This window comes from Triticum aestivum, chromosome 7D, assembly GCF_018294505.1.
Source record: "Triticum aestivum cultivar Chinese Spring chromosome 7D, IWGSC CS RefSeq v2.1, whole genome shotgun sequence".
Classification (NCBI taxonomy): Eukaryota; Viridiplantae; Streptophyta; class Magnoliopsida; order Poales; family Poaceae; genus Triticum; species Triticum aestivum.
This window is the reverse complement of record NC_057814.1, coordinates 590015510-590039599: the sequence shown is the minus strand read 5'-3', so window position 1 is coordinate 590039599 and position 24090 is coordinate 590015510. Positions and strand designations below refer to the sequence as shown.

Below are 24090 nucleotides of genomic sequence, written 5' to 3'. Positions count from 1 at the left end.
TGAGTATTACCAGGTAAGCCGGTTTTCTTGCAGTAATTATTAAGCCGGTATTAAGTCTACAACATATTTTATCATAAGTCATAGACTTGGGGGCAGGCATGGTAAGGATAACTATGGAGTAAGCAAGAGAGTCATACCTCAGATTTTTGCTGGATTTGCTTCACCATATCAATTTCCAGGTCCCGGCTGTTGTGCACTTGATTAACATAGCCGGAGACAATATCTCCAATGCTCTGATTAGCATAGTCAGTGATGTCCAGCCTGGCCCTGCGGCGTTCCAGCAGTTCTTCCTTGGCAGAGCATCTAGCTAACACGGTGGGTCTTCCCGGTTCGACAAACTCTGTCCGGGTGATTACAACGTCCGGATCATCTGGATGAGCCGGGCTGGGGATCTCCGGGTTATCAGAGCCTTCCATCACTTGTTCATCAGATGGAGCAGTGGTGGTTTCAGGAGCTGGTGCAGACGGCGGCTCATGAGTAGAAGCCTCAGGTTCAATCAGGACCGACTCTTCGGCCGGCTTATTTTTCTTCGCCCTCTTGCTGGGCTTTACTTGTACACTGAAAGTCAAAGAGTTAGTGCAAAAACATGAGTAATATATGCACAAATTAAGCTGATCATCATTACCCGGGTGCAGTCTTGAAGGCCGGCAAGCTAGACTGCATTGAGTCGCCAGAGGAAGGTGAAGTTCCCTGGTAGTTTGAATCAGAAGAATTGAATGGTTGACGAGTGACGCCCGCCAAAGGATGAAAAGGATATAAGTCGGAGATAACCTAAGTCCGGCGCTTCCTTGTTGCTTCGGGTAAGCCAGAGGAGAGGTCTGCGCCTTTGCTAGTCCGGGTCTACCTTCAGCTCTCATAAATATGTCGCTTCAAAAGAAATTGAGGATCTTGATAAGCTAAAGGATGTGAAAATCTTACTTTCCGGGTTACTCTTCGAATTTTCCGTCTCGGCAAAGGCTCGGAGTCGGATGAAATTATAGTTACCTCTTCATTCACTTCGTGACTTGTTCCAGTATCCTCCTGCTGATAATCCGTGTCAATAAGATGGTTAAAAAAGGAGCCTAAAGAGTCAAGAACTACCTCTGACTCGGAGGTGTCTTCCAGACGAAGCAGGTCCGAGGCGCTAGGTTTACTCCCCTTCTTACGGGGAGCGGCTTTCCTGGCGGCTTTTTTTAACTTTCCTGGCTTTCTTGGCAGCTTCGTGGTCATACTTGACCTTCCAGAATTTATCATTAGCCTGTAAAATACAACAAAGGTTAGTAAGTTAGGACAAAATCGTTAAAATGGAAGGAGAAGCATTCAAGTCAATGGTTTACCGCTGGAGCCGGGTTAGTCTTGCAGAAAGGGCTTAAGCCCACTCTCCCGCAATCTGCCAGGCTCTCGTTCAGAAGCGACTTGGTTGTGTCATCAATGACGTCCTCAGGTAAGTCGTCTGGGCTGTGTCGTAGAGGATCATCTTTCTGGCCTGTGTAATCACACATCAAGCCGGGGCGGCGGCTTAAGGGAATCACCCGCCAGGCAACCCAGACCCGGACCAGATCAATACCATTCAAGCCGTTCCCCAAAAGAGCTTTGATTTTGTTGATGGTGGGTGTAAGTGGTTGACGTTCAGCTTGAGATAATTTGTCTGGCAAAGGGTGATTTGATTCCAGACGCAGGGCGCGAAAGCCGGGCAGAGGGTTCTCGTCAGCCGGAGAAGTGTCCTGGCAGTAGAACCATGTCTGGTTCCAATCTTTCGGGTGGCTTGGCGGCTCAGCATAAGGAAAGAGACAATCTCTCCGTCGTTGGATTGAAATTCCGGCAAGTTCCAAGCTAGGCCCGTTGGCACATTCATTCTGGCGGTTCAGGTAAAATAACTCCCTAAAGAGCAGCAAGCTGGGTTCTTCTCCGAGGTACACCTCACAGAACACTTGGAAGTTGCAGATGTTTGACATGGAATTGGGTCCGATGTCTTGAGGTCGCAGGTCAAAGAAGTGCAGGACATCTCTGAAGAACTTTGAGCCGGGAGGAGCAAAGCCCCGGTTCATGTGATCAGTAAAAATGACAACTTCCCCATCCCTGGGTTGAGGCCTTTCTTCTGACGGGTCAGGGGCACGATAGGACATGACCTCTTTCTTTGGCAGATAACCCGATTTCACGAAGTCAGCTAAGATGCTGTCGGTGACGTTGGATCTAACCCAGTTGCAGGTGATGGGTGCTTTGGGAGCTTTAGGAGGCATTGTGAAAGATGGAAGCCTATGACAAAATAAAGTTTCCGGTTCAAATTTAAGCCGGAGGAAAATTTCAGTTCAGTGTTCAAGATGGCGGCTTATGAAAGGGCCTAATGATATATGGTTAATTGTGTCAGGTTATTTAAGCCGCCGTGGATATCATGAGCAATTAAGTTATTTATCTCTATTATGAATGATCCAGAAATTTCGCAAAGCATGGCTTCTTTTAAGCCGGCGATATGACCCGCCATGGTTAACAGAAGCAGTTTTTGACTAAGTGTTGCACAAACAAGTTTCACAGATTACAGGGATTATTTTGGATCAAACGATCGTCCAGAAAGGAAAAATTTCTAGACCTAAAAACTGATACGGAGAAGTTCATAAGCTCTAAATGAGGTCTTTTTGCGAGCAAAGGGGTCTGCTAATATTGAAAATGGGCGTGAAACGACTGCCGCCGGAGTTGTGCTTTACTCTTGGATCAAAGGGAGCCGTTGTGGAAGAACTGCGAAGGAATCGCGAGGAACCACGAAGAACACCGAAGAACTTGCGAACCCTAATGTGGATCTAGTATACGGGATGGCGAGGACTTACTGGTGCTGACGAGCAGCGGAGATGCGTCGCGGTTTTCTGGTCAAGACGGGTCGATGCAGCGGCCTTGGTTGGTGCAGGCGGGATGCGCGGTGGCGGCGGCGGAGCTCGGGCTCTGGGGTGTCGAGAGGAGGAAGACGATGGAAAGGGAGAGTGACGAAGACCTGAGGGCCGGGCCTATTTATAAGGGACGACTGATGAGTGGGCGCGAGAAACGAGGAGGCTGAAGACATGATTATCCAGCTGCAGAGGCGCCTCAATTTTCGGGATAGTTATTAAGATAAGGATCCGTTGAGATACGTTGGACGGAACGTGCATTAATGGCGGATGACGTCACGGCGGGTTACCAAGAATCCAGAAGATGACGTCATGGCGGGTTATAACCTTCGCGCAAACAGAAGCCGGAGATTTTCTCTTAAGGTATTGAAGATTGACATGAACCGGTTCAAATCAATCTGGGGCCTAATGTTGGGGATATAACTACTGGTGTCACCCGCCCAGGAGGGGCGGGGTTACATTGAGACGATCATCGCATGAAGCCCAGAGTCAAGCTCGAGGATGGCGGGTCAGTAATGGGCTCAAGGCCCAAAGGCGGCTCAAAGGCCCGTAGTGGTAAACCGCCGTAAGGCGTGACTTGTAGTGTAAAGCAAGAATAGTTAAGAGTCCGAGCCGGACGCTGTTTATAAGCCGGCCGAGACTCTGAGAGCCGCTGGGCGTTAACCTCTCTATATAAAGGGACGACCCGGCGGCGGTTCAGGACAAGTAAGATCAGATCGATAGCCAGGTAGAGCGGTTTTAGCTCCTGGTCATCGAAACCCTAAGCAATACCACCTCAACTGGAAGTAGGCTTTTACCTTCAACGTAAGGGGCCGAATCAGTATAATCTTCGTGTCTTTTGTCCCGTTTAACCCCTTTAAGCTTTCTAGCGGCGATGGCTCCACGACTAAGTCCTTGCTCGAGGACATCTGCCGTGACAATTCCACGGCAGAAGGAGTATTTGTTTCGGGTTAACGCGTAGTTCGCGATATCAAAAGCCAGGTCAAACAAAAAAAGAACCACAAAATTATACACGTGCTTCCTCCTCCGTCCCAAAATAAGTGCCAAATTTTTGGACGGAGGGAGTATTTCACAAAATTACCACAATTTAAAAGCTCCCGGCCTATGAATTCGGATAAAAAATTCCATGAGCAAAGGAAGAGTAAATTCCGGTGGTCCATGTGCAATATTTTTCCATTGCATGGCTGCCGGCAGGCTGACAGGAAGGATCCCATGTGCAAATCCCACGCACATTCTCATGTGGACCAGCTGCCAATGCGTGCCGTCCACGTAGAGTAGACCCCGGAAACAGAAACAAAAACAAAAACAGTGCTGGGTTCCTTCTTTCTAGGCTCACGCACGGCATCCATGCTGGATGGGTGTGCACATGCAAGCAGAACATCCTCAGCGGAAAACCGACGAAAGTGGCTTCCGGCTGCTCCACTAGCGGGCAAGCGTCCAAGCAAGCAGGGGTGTGGCTAGAGACAAAGCCCGGTCAGGCTGGCCTGGTCGGTGGGTGGATCCTTCACCAATCACCATTCTTGCTGCTCCAAATCCATCCATCTCGGCTTTTTCCCAACAATGACACCATGCTTCCAAAATGGTCTCCCCCAGACGGGAGAAAAGACAGAGTAATAATCACCACCGTGCCGTTTCTACCACGCACCGTTTTTTTTGTTGACACAACAGATATAGATAAAGATTATTGATATACTATACCTTTGTAGATAAATGCTGTCTTTTTCCTACCTTCCCAACTTCTACTCACTACTAGGTATCAAAATACAAACGGTATAGAGATAGTATTTTTTTTTACGACACCACATGTCAAACATAATCCTTTTTGAAGATAAGGTTACTAATCGACAAAGCATAAAATAGGACTGCCGCAACCCAGAGCGGGAGAATAATGGCAAATACAGTAATAATAGATATAAATATAGACATTATTGATGTTCAAGTAGATGGACATCGTGCTTATTCCTCTATGAACATGTCCACCGGTGCTCAATCTTCTTATACAACAAATAATGGTACACATGGTGAAAAAATAATGGCGTGCATCCTGGCGCTGGAGACCAAACAATGTAAAAATCCTGGGGGAAAAACAAGTCTGCCTGTCTGTCGCAAAAAAAGAGGGAGGGGATCCTGAAACGTAATTCGCATCTACACAAACTCCGGTGAAGCAAAAGCAAATTGCTCGCAAGTCGTTCACAGCATTTGGTGCTCCTTATTGTTTACACGGTGGCCATACACAATGTTTCTTCTCTCCTTTTTACCTAGCCTCGTCTTCTAGGTTGCGGAACCCGGTGGTGAGGTCGTCGTACAACTTCTGGAATTTCGCGATTAGGACGTCTTCGCCTTCGGCGGGGTCTTCAAACTTTTGGGATCTGTTGGGTACAAAAACAAAGTGTCAATATTTTGTATTCTAACTAAATATTTTATTAAATAGATAGACACCAATAAGTATCAATTTGAATATAGACTGGAATACTTACACAAGGCGGTAAAATAGATCGCCCATGCGACTCTTTACGACAGCGTAGGTTATCTTATGTCCATCAGCATTGGCTGCTCGCTCCACAGCCTGCAAAACAAGCATACATATATTAGGTTAAGAAGCAAATTCACATGTTTGCATATTTCCGTCATGATGATGGAACTACCTCCACCACTTCTACTAATACATGAAACTTGGTTCGAGTAAATGAAAATAGTTAACATACTAGATGGGTCTATATATCAGCTGTACTCCCTCCGTTCCTAAATATAAGTCTTTTTAGACATTTCAAATGGACTACAACATACGGATGCATGTACACATATTTTAGACTGTAGATTCACTCATTTTGCTCTGTATGTAGTCACTTATTGGAATCTCTAGAAAGACTTAATATTTGGGAACAGAGGGAGTACAATATAAGATGCATTCTTTTTCCATAAACATCCAAGTTTTTTTTTGGCTCGCTACCTTATTTCTCTTTTGTGCACTATATACCTTTATTGAATGAGTTTAGTTTTAAGTTCCAGCTCATTGCTAGGCTAGCCAATGCTAATATTATACTTGAGTAATTTACGATTAAACCTCATGCTTGTGTGATTACAAAAAAATATTTGAGTCCAAAGTTGCCTAACCATGGCCTTAGCATAAACGGTTCACTTAAGCCCAGGTCTGCTCATCAAGTTGTCATTGCTGTCACAGCGGCACAGCGCTGACACAGTGTTTAGCATGATGAGGGCACATCGAAGCTCAAATCGGTGAGGCGGGGAAGAAAAGTCAAACAGACGAGGGTTAGGTGAATGACTGAATGCTTTGTCGTTATTTAAACGGTAGTTAAACTGAAATCCCCTTTGACCTGGGCTTTTGTGCAACTGGCGTCTGCTGCTACACAATTGGGGTTAAATACAACTAGCAGTTTCCTTTTTAGGCATATATACTTGATATGACTGAAGTACTGAAATTAGATACTTCCATAAGAGTTAAGGACAAGAATAAAACATTTCTGCAATAATCCCCTAGATTACAATTTAGCAAAATCAAACTTTAACCAAAGGGCAACCTTCCCAATGGAACAAAAGAAACATGTTGTTCAAAGATACATACTTCCAAGTTCAAACACCTATGCTGTTTGTGCAATCTAAGCTTTAGCATTTAGGCAGTAAAAAGGTCACAGAAAGTGTGATTACCTGATTCGCTAATGTATTGAAATGAATAATGTTGCGCATCATCCAGACAGATTTGTAGAATGGACAATACTTGTCATATCTGTTTGAACAAATATTCATGATCAGAGTTCAAATGGTTATGCAGTTAGAAGATATCCATAAAAATCAGAGTAGGGTATCACTCACGGGGTAAAAGCATTCTGTGCCAAATAATCTTCCCTCAGAAGCTTGGCTGTCTCCAACGTAATCTTGTCAGATTCTCCCAGTGCATCTTTACCAACAAGCTGACAAATTGGAAAATATTAGTCCCGTGATGATGTGCATGTGTCAGCAATTGAATTCCGCAAACCACAAAAGCACCAATCTATTCTCTCCATATATGGAACTCTTCAGAATATAAAATAACATTAAAGTACAGATTGAAGAGCAATTCATTGCCTACTAAAAGCATGATTAAGTGTAATATTTTTTAAAATAAATCAGGAAACAAAAGCACCAATGAGTTTCAACTGTTACTCATATGATAAATTCACAATAACAAAGTATGTCAACATATTTGGGAATGAATCCTCAGCAACAAAACGAGACACGAGGTAAACATGAATACCTGGACAATTTCGTTTAGATCATCCTCTCTCTGCAACACTTCACGAGCTTTTGTTCTCATGTCAATAAAGCCAGGGTCGAACTTTTCATAGTATCCTTCCAAAGCCTACAGTGCAGACGATGGTTCGTCAGTACAACAGAGAGCACTAACATTAATTACATTGAAATTCTGGGCAAGTTAGGGAATAACCGTGGAGTATTTTGAGTAAGAAATGAGCCAATTAACAGATGGGAAATGCTTTCTTTGAGCCAGCTTCTTATCCAGTCCCCAGAAGACCTGCAATTCAGAGCAGAAAATTAATACCCGATAGTAACAAAGCAATGGAAATTATGTAGGTACGACTACCTAAAGGTTCACAACCGAATAGTTTCCTTACCTGCACAATACTGAGGGTTGCAGAGGTAACAGGATCTGAAAAATCTCCTCCAGGAGGAGAGACGGCGCCAACAATTGTGACACTGCCTGTCCGGTCTGGACTGCCAAGACATTGCACCTTCCCAGCACGTTCATAGAAGGATGCCAACCGTGAAGCCAAATACGCAGGGTAACCACTATCCGCAGGCATTTCAGCCTATAGCATATTGAGCAACACCATTAGTTTAAAGATCACATTAATATGCCAGTAAACTGTAATCAACACATGTATGCAAGAGTAGCTTTTAACTCAATAATACGTTAGTAGTAGTTAAGTATGTCTTAGCAGTAAGTATTTCATGTATGATGAGTATTTCATGTATGATGTGATTTTACTTCTGCAGCAAAGAAATTGTTCTACCATTTGCAATAATGTTCTTTAAAATGACAAATACTGTCCACTACCACCGGATTATTTAATGTCAACAAGCTTAGTTAAGGGGGAAATAATAAAGAGTTCTAATCATAATCCTGGTTCAAGATAAAGGAGAAAAATTAAACCTTAATCATGAATAGTAGTCAGGAACTTTAGAAATCAATAAGAACAAATTCAGGTTTTGCACCAGAGCATATATACAGCGGTGAACATAAGTCACAAAAATGGCAATAAATCTAGAAGCACGGAAGGAAGCATCATACCAAACGTCCTGAAATTTCACGCAATGCTTCGGCCCACCTGGACGTGGAATCAGCCATCATACTAACATTGTAGCCCATGTCACGGAAGTATTCAGCAATGGTAATTCCTGGAATAGAGGGAAAAACACATGATTATCTTGTTCATAGAGAAAAAATCAGCTGAAAAGCATGAAAATGATGGCTCTTTAGCAAATTAGCAGCAAACTGTACATGCTGGATCACTTGGGCCAATTCACTACAAGATGTAGATGTAGGCTACCAAGTTCCCATAATAAACCAAACTATATGTCTAAAACGAAGTAGTCAATAAATCACAGCAATCAATGCTAAAATAAGATGCATATATCCAAAATGTTCTACTAAAACTGATAACGCCTTAGAGATGTGCCCGCCTGTCTCTACCTATGGATGCTGCTTGTACACTTTTTATATGGTGTGTTTTCAAATTTGTACCATGAAGCCCCAGAAACACTAAAACTAGCCAGTATCTACAATCGTACATACAGTTAGATACAAACGGGGAAACCAAAAGCTTGCAATAATTCCACGCTATGATAAAATTTATAGAAGTACTCATTTTAGTATTGCAAAAGCAACATGATGCTGTTGAAAAAAGGATCTATGTAAGATAGAACGGCATGCCTGCAAGGCTGTAACAGTAGAATACTAGGATGCAAATAGAAAAACATCAACAATTGTATGTTACCTGTATAAATGGAGGCTTCACGAGCGGCGACGGGCATGTTGGAGGTGTTAGCCACAAGCGTTGTTCTTTTCATGACTGACTCTTCACGTCCATCAGGCAACGTCATTGTCAATTGGGGGAAGTCCATGAGGACCTCAGCCATCTCATTTCCTCTTTCTCCACAGCCCACATACACCACAGTGTCGGAATTGGAATACTGTACAAGGTAATTTGAGTCAGAAGAAATTAAAACATTGAGACATTTAAAGGCCAACATCCTGAGCTGAACTAAAATATCAGTTATGCAACAAGAGGTGAATAGCCACAAGACCTTTGAGAGCGCCTGACTAATGACAGTTTTTCCACAACCGAAAGCTCCAGGAATAGCACATGTTCCTCCAAGAACCGAGGGAAACAGTGCGTCAAGTACACGCTGAAACCAATTCACAATAGATGTGAGATGCATCAAGATTTGACGGAGTAGCACAGGAAACATCACTTCCAATATTTGGCGCATTTGACAAATAAATATTGACACGAATACAAATAAATTTTTATCGGGAGGACATTGTTTTGAGTAGCTAGTTCATATACCTGTCCTGTTAGAAGAGGCGTGTCAGCAGCAAGTTTTGACGCAACAGGCCGTGGTGTCCGCACAGGCCATGTCTGCAGAGCAGAAATATGATGATCGTTAAGAGATGTGAAATCATGACATATCCAAATTTTATGAAGGGAAAATGCTTTACGTGGAGCATAGTGAACTCCTTTTTGATGCCCTGAAACTCCAACTCCAGCACTGTGTCCTGCAAAAAGAGCAACAGGTCGTCAAATGAAGTTAAGTAGAAGAAATGAAGTAGCAGGTCTTAAAGTAACATTTACTAACCTGCAGACTGTACTGACCCGCAGGGGCAATGTAACTTATCTTTCCCATAGCACCAGGAGGGAGCGCAATATGGTGCTTCATCAATGTGTTCTCAAATACGGTCTGCGAGGCAGCAATGGATGCATATAGAAGTTAACAAGATGAATCCACGGATTGTACAACAAGAGGCAGGAATGCTAGATAGTAAGTTGTAAAAAAGGGGAAATTAGAGATCCTGCAAACTCACAGCATATAGATCTCCATTTGTGATATTATCTCCAACACCTGAAACAAAAGTCCAAATTATTGATCTTCATGTACTGGACAAAACTTAGTAGAGGCATGCTAACATCGGCCTTATCTTTTGTAGCATGTTATCACGTAAATTACCTAGCTTATTTGGCTGGAACTCCCACTGCTGATCTTTATCAAGAGCAGGGACTGAAACACCACGTGGAATGTAGACATCTCCGGACTTAATAGCAATAGTTTTCAGAGGGCGCTGCAATGAGACGATTATTTAGTCATACCATCAGAACGGAAGCTCACGGTAAGCATAATCAATGTGTGCTTGCTTCATTTATCTTACCTGGATTCCATCAAAGATGTTTCCAAGAATACCAGGTCCCAACTCACATGAAAGAGGCTGCATAAACCCAGCCATGGCGTGTTAAAATAGAGTAAAACAAAAGTTGGCTTTTGAAGTGCACATCAAAATCAGTTCGTGTTTCACCTTTTTCGTTCTCAACACGGGATCGTTGACCGTTAGCCCAGCTGTTTCCTCGTAAACTGCATACAGTAGAGACAGATGAAATTTTAGTTATGGACGTCTTTGGGGAGAAAATTCAATGTGAGGCAAAACCGCGCTGTGTTTTACCTTGGATTGTAGCTGAATCGCCCTCGAGACGGATGATTTCCCCGATGAGGCTGTCGTGGCCGACACGGACGAGCTCGTACATGGCGGCACCGCCCATGCCATCGGCCACGACCACGGGTCCAGAGACCTGAAAGAGCACAGCACAATGGTGAGACAATGCAACACGATCCAGTAAACAGTAAGAAGACAACCCCTTCACGTCACCCCAGATCACACTATCGATCGACACACCGACTAAAGCCCGAGGAAGAGCACTCGGTTGGAAGCACATCGGAGCACAATCTCGCGATCTAGACCGGCCCGACCACACTAGTTCCGTGCCAGCTAAGGATCCAATGGCGCCCCATTGACCCGGCAGCGCGACCAAGCATCACACGATCCAGACACCATCGGAGGCCCAAACTAGGCCGCCCAATTCGACAAATCTCCCCGCCAATCATCACACGGCCAGCGCGGAGACCAAATCCTCCGCCGCTGTCGAGGCGAGCGGGGCGCGCGCTCGGGAGATCCGGCGGCAGAGACGCCCGGATTTCCAAAACCGGCGCGAGCGCGTCCGCGGATCGGAGGAGATCCCGCGATCCAGCCGGGGGAGGAGCCGAGCGGAGGGGAGAAGGGGAAAAGAGGGCGCGGACCTTGCGGACGTAGCCGTACTCGCTCTCGCGCTCGCCCTCCTCGAAGGTGGTCATGCGGTCGCCGTGCGCCATGGCGGCCGGCGTGCGGGGGTCGTCGGCCGGGGCGGCGTCAGATGGGATCGCGCGGCGGTGGGGGGAGAAGGGGGAGGCGGTGTCGATCTGGGCTGGAGACGCTTCCTGGAGCCCCGAGGAGGTGGTGATGAAGGGGGACACGAACGATTTCCAGCCACGACTCATATTTTCATCCCCTCTTGATGGCGCGGCGCGGCGCGGCGCGGCGTGGGTCCCACCCCCCCTCCCCCCGCGTAGTAGTAGTAATTGTTTATTACCCGATCTTAAGACACGGCCCGGGGCACGCGTCCGCCGCCCATTGGCCCGGGCGCCCCAGCGGGGGTGGCATCAGATTTGGTCTCCAGCGGTAGAAATATTCGGATCTGCTACTTTCAGATCGAGATACAAATCTCCGATCTGGGTTTGGAATTTCGTTTGCCTTTGTTTCGAAAAATTCATGCCAAACTCTGTAAAAAAAAAAGTTGAATTCATGCCAAACCTCCTTCCGGTTGCGCACTAATTTGGCTTGAATTATGTTTGTTTTGGTCGTTCTATATATGGAAGACAGGCCCCACATTGACCGCGCCTCTTCTCAACTCACAACCTAGGATGTTGCGAAATGTAGCCCGGGGTTAAACCCGTGAATCCCGTTGTTCGCGTCGAAGCGAATCGACACTTGCGTAGACGAAAGCACTAGAACTAGAAGTACTCTCTTGGTAACCCATGCATGTTGAATTATGAACCCAAGTATCGAGAGCACGAGCAGCATTGTCGTCAGAGGAGGGCATCAACATCAAATATCGTGAGCGACGACTATCAGTAGCAGCGTGGTGTCATGGAATACCCTGGCGCCCCGACCCTTCCACACGCGCAGAGCAGCGCAACCACGTCGATGGCAGGCATGCATGTCAATGAAGAGCTAAGACCAGGGAGAAGAACTTTTGAAACCACACGTAGGAGAATAAGAGCTGCCCGATGTTCTCCTCCTTGCCGTAGAAGAAACACGATGAGTCGAGGGCGCCGTTGACGTGGTCTAGAAACGTGCCACACAAAGTAGCCGCCGACGGATCCTTGAGGGAGAACTTGCGTCGGCAGGGGACGAGATTCCAAACCCGTGAATTGAAGTCAAATTATAATACAACCTGTTGCCATGAGTTATGTATGAGGATTCGAAATCACGACAACATCGTAGGAAACAGTAGCACGCGTGTTTTCAAATTCATGCCACTTTTCCATTTCAAATTATGCCCAGTTCCAACTTGCTCTTCGTGCTCGACTCGAGAAAAGGGGAAAAAAAGCTTGCTAGCCAGACCCACTCCACACCCTAAATAGAAGAGAGCAAAATACTTGGCATGGATGCGAACATCTTGGTAGACAGACCCACTCCACACCCTAAATAGACTAGCCTACTCTCTCACCGAAAGGTCGTATCTTGCTCTCCGTGATTCTACATCAACTACTCGGGGGATTGATTGGTGGCGGTCTCCGTGAAAAAAAGATGGATTGATGGCGAGTGCAGCAGCGCCCTCCGGGCCGCTGCGTGAGACACGTGCCCCCTGGACGGGAGAGCCTCCACGGCAGGGAACGTTTTTCTTTTTTTTTTCCTTTTTGGCAAACAAGAGTGGAGCAACTTGCGTGCGTGACCAGCGGCGCGTGCTGCGTGCATACAGATCGGGATCAGCATCATCATCGGGGGGTGGTCGTGGTCGTGCCCGGTGAGTGGCTGGCAGTGCCCGCCTGGGTCGGGCTCGCTCGCCAGGATAAGAACGTGAACGGAATGGGCCCCCCCTACGACGCGATGGCACGAAGGAAAATGCTGCTATAGCTGGCAGGCCGGTTCCGGGGCTCGGCCGACGACCCGACGACGTCGTGCCGAGCGGTACCCTCGCGCGCGCATGCGTGCACCGCTTTGCTCCTACGAGTGTTTTTTTAATCTATTCATCTTTAATTATAACAGTACAACCAACACTAAAAGTAATAAAAATTGCATCCAAATCCGCAGACCACGTCGCGACGACTACAAATACTGAAGCGAACCGAAGACGCGCCACCGTCATCGCCCTTCCCTCACAGGTGATGGGCAAAATTTGTTGTAATAGACAGTCGGAAAGTCGTTGTGCTAAGACCCCATAGGACAAGCGCACCAGAACAACACCCGCCGCCGATGAAGAGTAACGTAGATCGGAAGAATCCAATCAAAAGACACATGAACGTAGACGAACTACGACCAGATCCGAGCAAATCCACCAAGGACATACCCGCCCGAGACACACCTCCACATGCCCCACCAGCGATGCTAGACACACCACCGGGATGGGGCTAGGCGGGGAGAACCTTATTCCAACTTCAGGGAGCCGCCGCCTTGTAGTCTTCCTGAGCAAAAGACAAACCTTGACAAAACTCGAAGGAACAACAAAAAACGGAGCCCTCCCGCCGGCAAGGGCCGGGATCCACCGCACAGCCATTACCCTAAGGCCACCGAAGACGAAGTGGACCGGCCCCGACGCGGCAAACAGAGAAACCCTAGACTTTTCTTAAGGAAGGAGGCACAATTTAACGGTCTACTCTTCAGAGTTCACAATATGCCTACTATCATAAAAAGTGTCAAAAGTAATACTCCTATTAAATCATTTTATCATGGAAGTTCGTGAAAATAATGTTCTTATTTTTCGTTGGAAAAACCAACGTCGAAGTCAAGACCAGTCCCTTTCTCTTTCCATTTTTGAACACATCACAAATGTAAGCGCTCATATCTACGTGTATACAGTCATCCATATGAACGCAGACACGCAGACCCTGTCTCTATGAGCATCTTCGAGAGAATGAGCCGGCATATCACCTTGATATTTTACAAAGTCACCGTAGACGCCTCGTAGTCGACGGGAGCGTCTCCTCCCAATTGTCATCGATAAAGAAGCGACAACTGCGGCGGCTCGTTTTGGCCACATTGGGTCTTGGGATCTTGATGTAACTTTTATTATGTGTAAGATGCTTTATACTAGTATACTACCGGTAAACTTTAAAAATAGATCTATATCTTTTTTTTTCAAAAAGAAATATACTGATCGGGTGTCAACTCCATGAAACCTTCTTTCAAATCAAAAGAAAAAAAGTGACTATGGTTTCTTGGGCAGCCTTGCTAGAACCAAGAAAAGGACTGTGGTTTGGTTGGCCTCAGGACCGTCGAAATAAGTAGACCTTTGCAAAGCTGAATGTAATATGGTGGGAAAAAGTCCATTTTAAACCTTTAACTTGTAGAGGTTCAGCGCAAATCTTCAAGTCGAAATCCCTGTCGTTTGCACCCTGAAATATGCACTATCGGTCTAAATTAAACCCTGGCATCGTTTCAGCCATAAAAATGTTGACGTGGCAGATGTCAACGGGGACTCATCTGACTGATGGGCCAGGGAGCGGCGGTGTTGACCACAGCGTATACCCGTCCTCCACACTAGGCCGACCCATCGTTTTTTTTTTCTGTTACACTGCTAAAAAAATGCGTGCAAACGGTGTGTACCTGTCCTCCGCGCTGGGTCAGCTAATTTTTTTCTGTTGCACTAATAAAAAAAATGCGTGCAAGCGGTGCGCTGGGCTGGCTCATTTGTTTTTTTGTGTGTTACACTGCTAAAAAATGCGTGCAAGATGATTGAATTTCACAACCTCCTCTTTCAGTGCAAACCGCACAAACCAACCAGGGCACCTCACCTCTTGTGACTACTTTATTTTTTTCTTCTATTTTTCTTTATGTTGTTCCTGGAAGCTTTTTAGCTAGATGATTCTTACACAAATTTTCTTTTATTTTCTGTCTAATGCATGGACCATTTTTCAATATTTTTTCAAATCCATGAACCTTTTTACAAAACTCGTGGACCTTTTCGAATCCGTGAACTTTTTTTCAATCCACGAACTCTTTTTTAATTTTTCTTTTATTCAAAGTACTTTTCGAAATCTGTGATATTTTTTCAAAATTGGTGGTTTTTGAAAAAATAAATTCGTGATTTTTCCTCAAAATTTCGTGATGTATTTTTTTCAAATTCATGAATTTTTGAAGTTTTTTTTAAATTCATGAACTTTTTTCATTTCCGTGAACTCTTCCAAATTTCTACAGAATATTTTCATTTCCGTGAACTATAAGAAGGGTCAAATAGGTCTATTGTCCTGAGAGTGCACAACTAGATGATGTCGAACTACTGGATATTGGCAACAACCATCGACGTGCACGTCTGGAGTTCGAATTTTGCTAGTTGCAAATTATAATAAGTTGTGTTTTTTTTTTCTTTTGCGTTTGCTGTCTCAGAGTAGGTTGCCAGGCCTCACGGAGTGCTCGAAGTGGACAGCGAACTAGGCCGGCCCAGTCATTTTCCGCGCATGCCTCGCAGCGCAACCAATCCCGGCCCGTTGTCAAAAAAAAAATGTCCCGGCCATCCTTTGCAATCCCCGTTTGGCAAACGCTAAAAAGAAGGAGAATTTGGCCATCCTGATTAGGGCCTCTCTCTTTCCCGCAGCAATGAACAAAAATAACTGTGCACGAATCAGGTTTCGAACACAGGTCACTAGACTTTAGCTACAGTGCGGTGACCAACTAAGCTAGGGCGTGATTGTTGTTATTGAAGAAAAAGTAACTATTTGACCCTTTCCTTTTACTGTGTCAGCAAAAATATCTCGATTTTTTTATCCATTCCCTTGTGCTGCACCATTTTTGGTTCTTTTTCACCTTAAAAAATCCAGATATTTTAACCCTTTCGAAAACTGAACTTACTACTTTCTCTTGAGCTTCTTTAAAGCATCACCAACGCTTATGCCGCGGTAAAGACTAGCGACCTTCTTGGGCCAAGTAATATACAAACATCAATCAAAGATGCACTACTAGAAAAATGCTAATTAGTGGCGCACCTGTTTTGGCCATTAATGGCGCACTACAGGTGCGCCACTATCACCAGACAATAGTGGCGCACCTGGAAGTGCGCCATTAGTATGTCAAACAGTGCGCCATTACTATGCCTCTCAGGGGGCCATATTTACCTTGTGCTCTGGGTTACTAATGTCGCATTTCTAGTTAATGCGACACTAGTGTGTTTATTCCAGTGCGCCACTAAAGTGCAGTATGATGCGTCACTAGTATGAATATTAGGAATTATTATTTTTCCTGATATTTGCACAGGTTACAAAATATATTACTGTACAGAATATAGGCAACACACCATATAAACAGCAGATTTATCGAATACAATAGAAGATTAGTCTCCGAATTCAAAATACCGAACAAAGTTAGAACATTACAAGTCTCGAGACCGCGAGTAGCGAGTTTGTCTTCACATTACAAGTCGATATCGATCATCTAAACAACCATCACATAGAAGAGAGCTGCGGTCATCACGATGAGCATCATCGCGATGAAACTGGTCTTCATCCGGTTCCTCCTCCGCTCCCTCCTCTCTCCCGCTAGATAGCGCGCGTATCTAGCTTCCGCCTCCGCCCTAGTGGTGTACCCTTTGTAACTGTTACCGCTGGAACGGTGAACCTGTCTCCGACACTCCTCCCAGTCGTCGTAGACTCCGGGAACCTTACCCTTGTACACGACATACGACGACATCTCTATGCACTAGACAAACAAAACGTTAGTAGCAATTCACAGACAATACATAAGTAATATATAAGTATGCAACAAAAGGATCGGAAGAGAAAAGCAACACATTAATAGCACGATTCATGGTCCTACTAATAAATAGCATCGATTACATATAAGTTGAACGACTGTCCAAACCAAAGAGACATACAAGTTAATTAAAGTTTAATTACAACATGAGCTAATCGATATTTCAGAACTACATAGCATCACTACTTTCGACTTGACTCAGGGACCGGAGCGTGGATGAAGCCGCCGTCTTTCGTGATGGTCATGAATGTGCGTTCGTTGCCAGCCTGCATTTGTAGCGTTGTTTCTATTTCACTGTTGGACAGTTGATATTTGAGGTAGAACTGCCCCGAGGTACGAAGGACATCTTGATGGATGATTTCCGCAAACTCCGACTGGATGCGAAAGAATTCTTGTCTGAGGTCCGCGTCCTGCATTGCCGACAAGCGTGCGGCCCAATCTTTGAGACTATTTAGCAGCAGAAGGTGATTATGGTCTCATACGATCGCCCGCATGTGATGGAGGGCGTAGTAGGCATCCTTCTGACCACCGGGCGGCTGCTTGACGCAGGGGAACGTCGTTACGTGGGTGAACACATGCTTGCCGTACCTAAAAATTGGCCTCCTGAAGGTGCCTCCAGATTTGGCGTAGCCGGGGAGAACATCATCAAGAACTTTCTTGATATTTGTGTAGTCTTTCTTCGACTGACGGTCCGAGTCGAAATACGTGGCCATGGAATAGTTCGGGCTTAAGAGGATGAGTGTGCAATGTGTGTCACTGCACAAAACACGGAATGTTAGAAAAAAAAGAACGATCAAAATCTAAGAAATCATATGTTACGGGGCGGTGAGGGGATGACTTACTCGTGATAGTAAGGCACGAGGAAGTTATCCTTATCTGGGTTCGCCAGAATGACGCCTTCGAGGTATGAACTCGTAACTTGCCGGTCCCCAGCGCTGCCCAAGATCTTGGCACGCATGTAGAAGGGGTCGACTATCACGATGTCCGGGGTCTTGTCTCTAATGATCCGCATCTCCATACTCAGCGAAAATAGCCGACGAAGGTGTAGTGCAGAGGATGAAGGTTAAACATAGCGAAGATGTCATCAAACCGCAGGACGATCATACCCCCGATGGCGCTATCCACAAAGCCCTTGCCCTCTGGCACCTTGGCCACGAAAACCGGGTATGCCACATCATTCTCGGAGAGACGCCGCTTCTCCAAAGAAAGAACACTATCATGCAGACTCCGCATAGCACCGGTTGCAGCATTGAGCAGATTAGTCGGTAGCATCGGCCTACCCGCCACATGCACCCTCCTCGAGATATCCTTAGGTGAAGGTGGCCCGTCCTGAGCACGGATCGTACTCGGTGCCGACTGGCTCGCACCCTTGTTATTCTTTCTTTTCCGTCCCTTCTTCTTCTGCTGTAATGGGATCGAGTTCTGCTCAGAGACCGCCTTCTTGAGTGTGTTGGGGCTGATAATATTTCGCACCTCAGCTATCTGAGGCTCGGTGAAGGCGGCAGCTGGAGGCGTCTCCTGAGAACTGAACGCTAGACGACGCCTGTTGCAATTGGGTTTCTCCGCGGTACCAGCTAGATCGCGATCATCTTTTGCAGGGTTGGGTTCTTGAGAAGGAGGCCCCAAGAATTCGTCACCGTACCCATGTTCATTGAAGTACTTATTGACGTTGGTAAATGTACCGTCGTCGTCGTCGTCCGGATCCTGTGCCATATGCATGTCCGGATCCTGTGCCATATGCATGTACGGCATGTCCGGTAGCGTTGCGGCGGTCTTGCCATGGCTTGGCGCCGGCATGACTAGCGGTGTTGTCTGTGGGGTGGTGTTCCCCGCCCCCAAACGAATCTAGCTCTTCGGCCAAAGCAGGGGCTAGCTTAAGCAGGCGCTGAGGGTCATCACATCATCTTCGTCGGCCCCAGGGGGTCGAAACGGAGGTAACAAGTCGTCGCAGCCCCGCAGCACCCGAACCAGTTGAACCCTATACACGGTGGGTGGCATCGGATTAACGTGGAACACGCGGCTGCCCAGTTGAACGATTCTGGCCTTGGCGACATCGATCAACTCGCCATCCACGAAGTGCAGGAGAGTGCATGGAACGTCGGCGGCGCCCTGCGAAAACATGTAGGGCGTCAGGGATGCCCAGTCAAAGGCAAAGAAATGAAGTCATCGACCGAGAGGCTTAATTAGTTACTGTGATGGCGTCGAGCTCGGCTAATGTCGAGGCACCGCCAACGGCGGGCGTGCAAGTGACGGAGGGGCCGCTTGCTGCCGAGGTGCCGGCCGGCGTATTCTTACCACACCCGGGTGCATTAAGTTGCAATGCCGCCGCCGCCGCGGGAGACACCAATGCCGCCTCCGCCGGAGACACCAATGGCGCCGCCGGCGCGTTGTGCGAGTTGCTGCCCGTGAAGCTGGGAATCGAGGGCGGTCCCTGTTGGCCGCCCGCAATCCACGCCTGCAGCCCCTCAATCAAGGTAGGCACAATGGCGGTGATCGTCGCTCCCAGTTGGTCTCGCACTTGCTCTTATACTATCTCCGGAATTCGCGCCGCTTTTGCCTTGAGTTCTTGAACCTCGCGCTCCTGGCTTTCCAAGCTGGTCTTTCTCTCCTTTCGCCCAGCGGTATAGTATTCTGACCATTTTGTGGACAAGCCTTTGCCGGCCACACGACCAGCTGACGACGGCTTACTGAGCTTATCCTTGTTTTTCATTACGTTCAACGCCCTATTTAAAGTGGTGTCCCAAGGGAAGCTCTTAGACGACCCCGCGCTACTGCTTTCAGTGTCCTGCAGAAGGAACGTGAACCATTTAGAAATTTGGCTTCATTAATTAGAATGCAACCATATGGAGCTAATTACGCGGGGGTGTATTCCTTACCAGAACAAGCTCAAGCGCCTTGGTCTTCGGATCCGTGGTAAGCTCCTTTGTTACCGGGTCAATCTTGTACCGGGCCCTGACATAGTTCCTGGTCTGCTTGTCACGGTATTTATCGAAGAGGGGCGGTAGGCCTTGCTCGGCATGCTCCGCGTCCTCCTTGTCCCATATAGGTTCCGCCACTCAGTAACCGCCGGGACCGAGTTTGTGGACCCCTAAGTTGAAGTCCCGCATATCTTTCCCCCACTGACTTGATTCCGCGGTTGCGTTGCTCTCGCACTTGATCTTGAACTCCAGGTAGTCAGCTTCGCCGATCGAAGGATTTGTCTCCTTGATCTTCTCATAACTATCACCTTTTTCAATCCTTCTCTTCACCGCGGCTCTCCAAGTAGCCAGGGCCGTGCTCATCTTCGTGAGGGCGGCACTGTTCACTTTATTCCCTAAGAGGCGTGTGTTTGCGAAGTCACCGGGGAACTTGTATCGTTCGTGCAGCTTCGTGAAGAGGAGGTTGCGCAAATTCCCTCGGTCACGATGCCTTAGGTTCTCGGTGTTGATCGAGACGGTGCTCCGGAGAATGCACCCGAGCTGTCCCGCGTACCCCTTGACTAATTCTTTGGGCACCGTTGGATGCCCACCGGAGGACACTTCAGTAAATTCCTCCTTGACGGTGCCGAGCACGTTCAGGCGCCGGTCCTTCCGTTGCCTCTTCGGTTGGCTGCCATCTGTGCGTGCGCTGCCATCATCAGTGGTGGCATCCTCGGCGGCACCATCAGTGGTGTCATCCCCGACGCCACTAGGGGTTGTGTAGTTGGGATCGGTGTCTTTCGCAGCGTCCTCATAGCGGTGAGGTTCTTCCTCCATCTTCTGGGACAGCTCCCAGAATGCCTTGCCGCCCGAACCGCCGGCCTCATCGTTGTGGGCCATGTTCGCTCTAAATAGGAAACAAGTTTGGTCAAAAAGTTGGTTATTGTCAAGGAACAAGATCTCTAAGTTGAACAAATAACCTAATTCTCGAGGAATGTCGCCAAAAAGTTGGTTATTGTCAAGGAACAATTGAGAGATGTTTGTGATATTGCCTAGGTGTTTTGGGATGGAACCTGTTAGTGTGTTGTTGCTAAGGTCCAAGTCCCTTCCCAACCCCCTTCTTCTTGTCTTCTCTCACTATCTCTCTCACACACATGGCAAGCAAGGGTGTCTGAGTGTGTGAAAAATACTAAACTAATCCAAGGGCTGAAAATTGATCATCTGTTTCAGATTGCAGTTTTCTTTCTTGGGGCTTCGGTGTGCGGTACAAAACTGAATTTTGGAAATCTACAGAAATTGTTAGGAATTGTCTTAGTCAAGAAGTGCTAGCAAATGGCTTAAATGTATCAGGTCCTACTCTAGTTTACTCCAGTTTAGGTTGCAGTAAAAATGCACCACTATGGAGTATCAGGTCCCTAGCAAAAATGCACCACAGAGCAAGCAATAATGCTACTCCAATTTTCACAGATTAAAGCAATACTGACTGCAAGCAATATTGCAAAATTACAGAGAACCAAAATTGCAAAATTCAGTACTCCATAACATTACTGAAACTTTACTGTGCTTGGAACTATACTGAAACTTTACTCCATATATATATGATCTTTTTTGTTTGAAAAGTTTCATTTAATTTTGTGTGGAGTAGTTTTAATTAAATTAGTTTTTAACTGCTTGAGATGAGAGAAATGAGAAGAAGAGAGAAGGGCTACTGCTTGCAAGCACAGCTGCTTGCAAGTCCTACAGTAAATGGTTTCAGTTAATTAACAAAAAATGCTTGCTGAGATAATTTTAATTAACACAAATGGTTTCAGTTAGCTTTAATGAACTGGAAAGGTTTAAGTTAATTAAAGGAAAATGTTTCAGTTTATCTTGATTAACAGAAAAATGTTACTCCAAAATTACTCCATGCTTTAGTGAATTTAGTGAATCAAGTCTGAAGAAGCTACAGAAGCTACAGGAGATCACTACAAATATCTACAGGATATCACTAGAAAAATCTGGAGAGAGAGAGAGAGTGAGAGAGAGAGGAAACTCGAAGATACTCCTAATGCAAGCACTCCATTTACAGTACTCCTAATGCTTGTACTGCAGTAAAACTACTCATAATGCTACAACAGTTAACAACAACTGAAATTACTGTAATGTCCAACAATTACAGTACACTGAATGTTATTGAAACTTCAGTTAACAAAAGTCATGCTAAATACACATACATGTAGTTTATCGAGTGATGGACAAAAAAACAGTTGATCCTACTTAATTAAGTACTAAGATACCCCGGCCCATACATTAGTCGCAAGTACCCCATATGTCCTATTTTAGCAAAGTCATGCTAAAATTCACGGAAAATTTCAGCATGACCTTTGCTGAAAATAGGACATATGGAGTACCCAAATTTGCCGGAACGGAAGTTAATCGACATTCAAACTCAAGGGCCTCTCGGGGTACCTGCAAAATCATTATCCCACCCCGCCCCGCTGCAACCCCACAACACCCCACAATATCATCACGACACGATGGTATTAGACAAAACCCCCCAATATCATCACGACACGATGGTCGGAGACAAAACCCAGCAATTCTAGCCATGAAACCCTACCCTGATTCTCCTTTCTTCCTCTTTTTTCACTTAAACCTGCAAACATGTAGGGAAAGCAATTAATACAAGGCACAAAAATGGCATGCTATGTAGCCTTAATGCTACAGAACATATGAAATACATGCCAGCAATATATATGATATAAACTCCAATAATTTTTGAATAAAAACAGTAGCTAAAAAAAGTAGCAAGCAAGCAATTCATTTGACTAACTATTTAAGTGTTCTGGACTCCAACAACCACTTTGCAGACAAGCAGGAAAGTGGTTCTTCATGGATAGCTGAAAGTGGTTCTTCCTTGAGGGATCTGTGATCTATGATGGTGCTGTCTTTTGCTTAATTGGCTTTGCTTAATCCTATGAGGAGCACTGGATTGAAGCAACGGCTCAGAACATGTCAACTGCCTGTGCAGGCATAAAGCATGTTGTTGGGATGGAGGTGGTGGAATCCACTTGTTATCTGGCTAAGAGGCAAATATATATGTTAAGATAGAGGATGTTGCAGATCTTCATGGCCACTTCATGCCGTCCTTTACCTAAAACATATATGTTAAGGAAAATATATACCTACAATTTATAGTTTAATTCCCAAAAAACTTATATATATGTTTTTGGGGTTGAAAAAAATGCAAGACTTGTATAGTATATGTTCACAAATATGATAATTGGTATGATTTCAGAGATTGTGTACAGCTCATGAACTTGCTACAAGACAGAATGAATTTCCTAAAAGAATGGACCTCTTAACAGATTTAGTGGACATAAGTTTCATCAAACAGAATACTCCACTCAGTTAGTCTAGAAGGTTCCAGTATGCTGCTACACCACTGATTAGTGCTGAAGTTGGCACTCTTTAAATTCAGAAAAGAAAAGGCACCACATAATATTGATGGACAGGGGAAAGCTTTGCAATTGCACCCACAAGTGTCAAGCACCAACTTAATAGCCACTCCTAATAAATCCTTCCCATGACAGTACGACGCTCACTCTCGGTTCGACACATAATATTATTCTCCCGCATTAGCTAAAATGGCTAAAACCGAATGCGATAGTCCTAGTGTTCTGTTGTGGTGGTGGCCTCTGTGTAGTGTGTGAGTAGATAGGCTCCCAAGTGCAAACAAAAAGAAACTGATAAAAAAAATGAGTGTTGTGTTCCCGGGGGTGAAGAACATGACAGGGCCAGCCGACGATTACTAACTCGATCAAAAAGTGATTATTGCCCATGGAAATGGCACCAAATCCCTGCGGATCGTTAACAAGGGAGGATGCAGACAGGGGACTTCAATCAATCGAGCATCAACAGCATAGCAGCGTAACCAGATGGAATGGAATCGGGTTGGAAGGGAGGCGAGGAGACCAACCTGCTGGCGCGGGAGTCGGGAGGAACGAACCAAGCCGCGCGCAGGGAAATCAACGAACCTCCTCCTCCTCGAAGTTGTTGCCCCTCGATAGAAGAGAACCCTGCTGGCTCCTGCAACCACAGAGGCGAAGGAATCAACCACGCGTCCTCCCTCGATGGAGGCTAGTGGAGCGGGGCCAGGGGAGGGATCAAACCAACCTCCGCAGCGCAAGAACGGCAACCCTCCGGCGGCTCACCGAGCCATGGAAGAAGGTTGGATGGATGGATGGGTCCTTGGATTTCGATGCCTCCTCCTCCTAGTGCTCCGGCGGCGACT

General features: G+C 46.0%; 1 protein-coding gene across 1 annotated transcript; it reads right to left on the bottom strand.

Annotated features, from left to right (window-relative positions):
- Positions 1-4741: 4741 nt before the first annotated feature.
- LOC123168988 (V-type proton ATPase catalytic subunit A) lies at positions 4742-11505 on the bottom strand. The gene is made up of 19 exons (XM_044586848.1): positions 11217-11505; positions 10585-10711; positions 10441-10496; positions 10297-10353; positions 10098-10209; positions 9955-9992; positions 9729-9830; positions 9592-9648; positions 9440-9511; positions 9177-9278; positions 8867-9062; positions 8161-8267; positions 7484-7678; positions 7297-7383; positions 7108-7212; positions 6687-6784; positions 6522-6600; positions 5333-5421; positions 4742-5224 (listed from the first exon to the last, which is right to left on the bottom strand). The coding sequence occupies exons 1-19, from the start codon at positions 11451-11453 to the stop codon at positions 5110-5112; spliced, it is 2031 nt and encodes a 676-aa protein (XP_044442783.1). The 5' UTR covers positions 11454-11505; the 3' UTR covers positions 4742-5109.
- Positions 11506-24090: the final 12585 nt, after the last annotated feature.

What these genes read in the sequence shown, in the direction of transcription:
- LOC123168988 (XM_044586848.1), bottom strand. Translation starts at nt 11,453, where the DNA reads ATGAGTCGTGGCTGGAAATCGTTCGTGTCCCCCTTCATCACCACCTCC. An exon ending in CGGGTCAGTACAGTCTGCAG is followed by an intron (nt 9,649 to 9,728) that starts GTTAGTAAATGT and finishes CTCTTTTTGCAG; the next exon opens with GACACAGTGCTGGAGTTGGA. An exon ending in GTGAAATTTCAGGACGTTTG is followed by an intron (nt 7,679 to 8,160) that starts GTATGATGCTTC and finishes AATATGCTATAG; the next exon opens with GCTGAAATGCCTGCGGATAG.